We start from the raw sequence: 1,766 nt of genomic DNA, 5'->3' as shown, positions 1-1,766 counted from the left end.
ACATCCAGGTTTCAAACCCGAGTACCTCGTATCAAAAACAGTGGCCACACCACCACAAAAGGCACAACACATTAGGTCAATTAATTACTCTTAATTGCCCTGAGTGTGTGCATGCAGATCGCTGGTGACTTTTCTAGGGTGTACCCTAGCCCACTCATCCCAATCCACCCCCTGCAAGCATAAGCGACTATAGACAATGGATGGCTGTTACAGCCCATTTTAATAACAATAAAGTCACTCTGCTGCTGCTTGCAGAAAATGATCAAGTTTTCAGACTCCTGAATAAAATCTGATTTATCAAGATAACTGAAGCTTGATGCATGAAAAATAGACCAGAAACAGCAGGGGATAAATATGTTTTCTTTTCAGAAGTGTGGAGATTTTCCCTGAAATAGAAGCAAAGGGGAACAGGTCAGATTTCAATCTGTTTGGGATAGGTGCCACATAAATGTTTCGTTTTTCCTGTTATTTGAGCAACAATGAGACGCTTCACTGTGTTGCCCCTGACACCAAATATCTCTACATCTCCAGGCAGTCCAGTTTTTAAAAAGGTGAAGTTTTACTATCTAAACACTGCAGGGTGAAATGTTTCTGATCAAAGGTTTAAAGCCAAACATACTCTCACACACCACCTCATCCTGCCGTCCGATTGGCCGGGACATGTGAGACGAAGGAGGAGGGGGGTCGAGCAAACATTCCTGCTGGCAGGTGAAGGAGGTCCGGATCGGGCTGCAGACTCGGCTCACCTTACAGTTCTCACGGCTGGAACCAGGACGGGCAGCGTTCTGAGAGAGGAACATCTTCAGAGGGTGATGACAGAACAGTGTGTGGAGCAACAGACGTCTCAGGAGGATGTCAGGACGAGTAGCAGAGGAGCTGCAAAGCATGAAGGCAGAGATTATCAGTGAGTTGAAGAGTGTAAACACAAGTAGTGTTTACAGCTACTCTGGACTGCAGTTCAATGTGTTGGAGATAGTAACAGCTGTTGTGGGAGTACTATTCCTTCCTAATAGTGTTATGAGAAAGGAAGCTACTGTAGCTGTGATGGACATGACGTTTCATTTACTACTGCTGTTTACATGTAAAAAAATCCAAAACATGAATATTTTTTAAATACCAAAGACTTATGTATAGATTCTGAATGCAAAGTTTAGAGCCCTTTGGAGATCTTCTGCATACCCATCAGTTGCATTATGGGAAGTGTAGGACTGAACCAAGCCATAGATCATAAAATACAAAATATTCAGTTGTTGCAGTAAAGATACTGAGTTTTGTCTGGATTTAAGCCCCTCTAATAAATTTAATCTCCTCAAAGAGGTTGCAGACACTGATACAGGTGCATCAAGATAAGTGTGCCTTAAATTACTGTTCAACAGCTTAAAAACTGCTTTACAGAAGTTAAAAACTTAGGATCTTTCATCTGGCATAAAGTACTTTCACAAATGTGTTTTACAAACTTTGGAGCTTCAGTTTTTCTACAGAAAGTTCTCATAGTTTTACATATTTGTGCAGTTATCAGATGCATATTTATTCATTGCATTAAGTTTCACTTCAGTTTATTTATGCAGAGTTGATTCACAACAACAATCCAAGCTCATAGGCAGATGCAAGGTCAGTTACATACATTCCAATGCAGTCTTAGGTATAAAGAATTAGGTCGAGTTCAGTTTATTATTAAAACTGGTAAAGAACTTTCTATCTATGAAACCCAGTCTATACCATCGAGTCACTGACTTTGCAGCAATCACTCCTCCTGAACAACCACG

General features: G+C 40.9%; 1 protein-coding gene across 1 annotated transcript in view; it reads left to right on the top strand.

Annotated features, from left to right (window-relative positions):
* The first annotated feature begins 696 nt into the window (after positions 1-696).
* Positions 697-1,766, top strand: part of LOC124878326 (GRAM domain-containing protein 2B) — a 19,264-nt gene continuing 18,194 nt past the window's right edge. The window contains exon 1 of the mRNA XM_047382210.1: positions 697-904. Coding sequence (XP_047238166.1) covers positions 813-904 — 92 coding nt within the window. The 5' untranslated portion in view covers positions 697-812. The remainder of the gene's footprint in view (positions 905-1,766) is intronic.

Source organism: Girardinichthys multiradiatus, chromosome 12, assembly GCF_021462225.1.
Source record: "Girardinichthys multiradiatus isolate DD_20200921_A chromosome 12, DD_fGirMul_XY1, whole genome shotgun sequence".
Lineage (NCBI taxonomy): Eukaryota > Metazoa > Chordata > Actinopteri > Cyprinodontiformes > Goodeidae > Girardinichthys > Girardinichthys multiradiatus.
The sequence above is the reverse complement of the archived record's forward strand: the minus strand, read 5'-3'. Positions and strand labels throughout refer to the sequence as shown.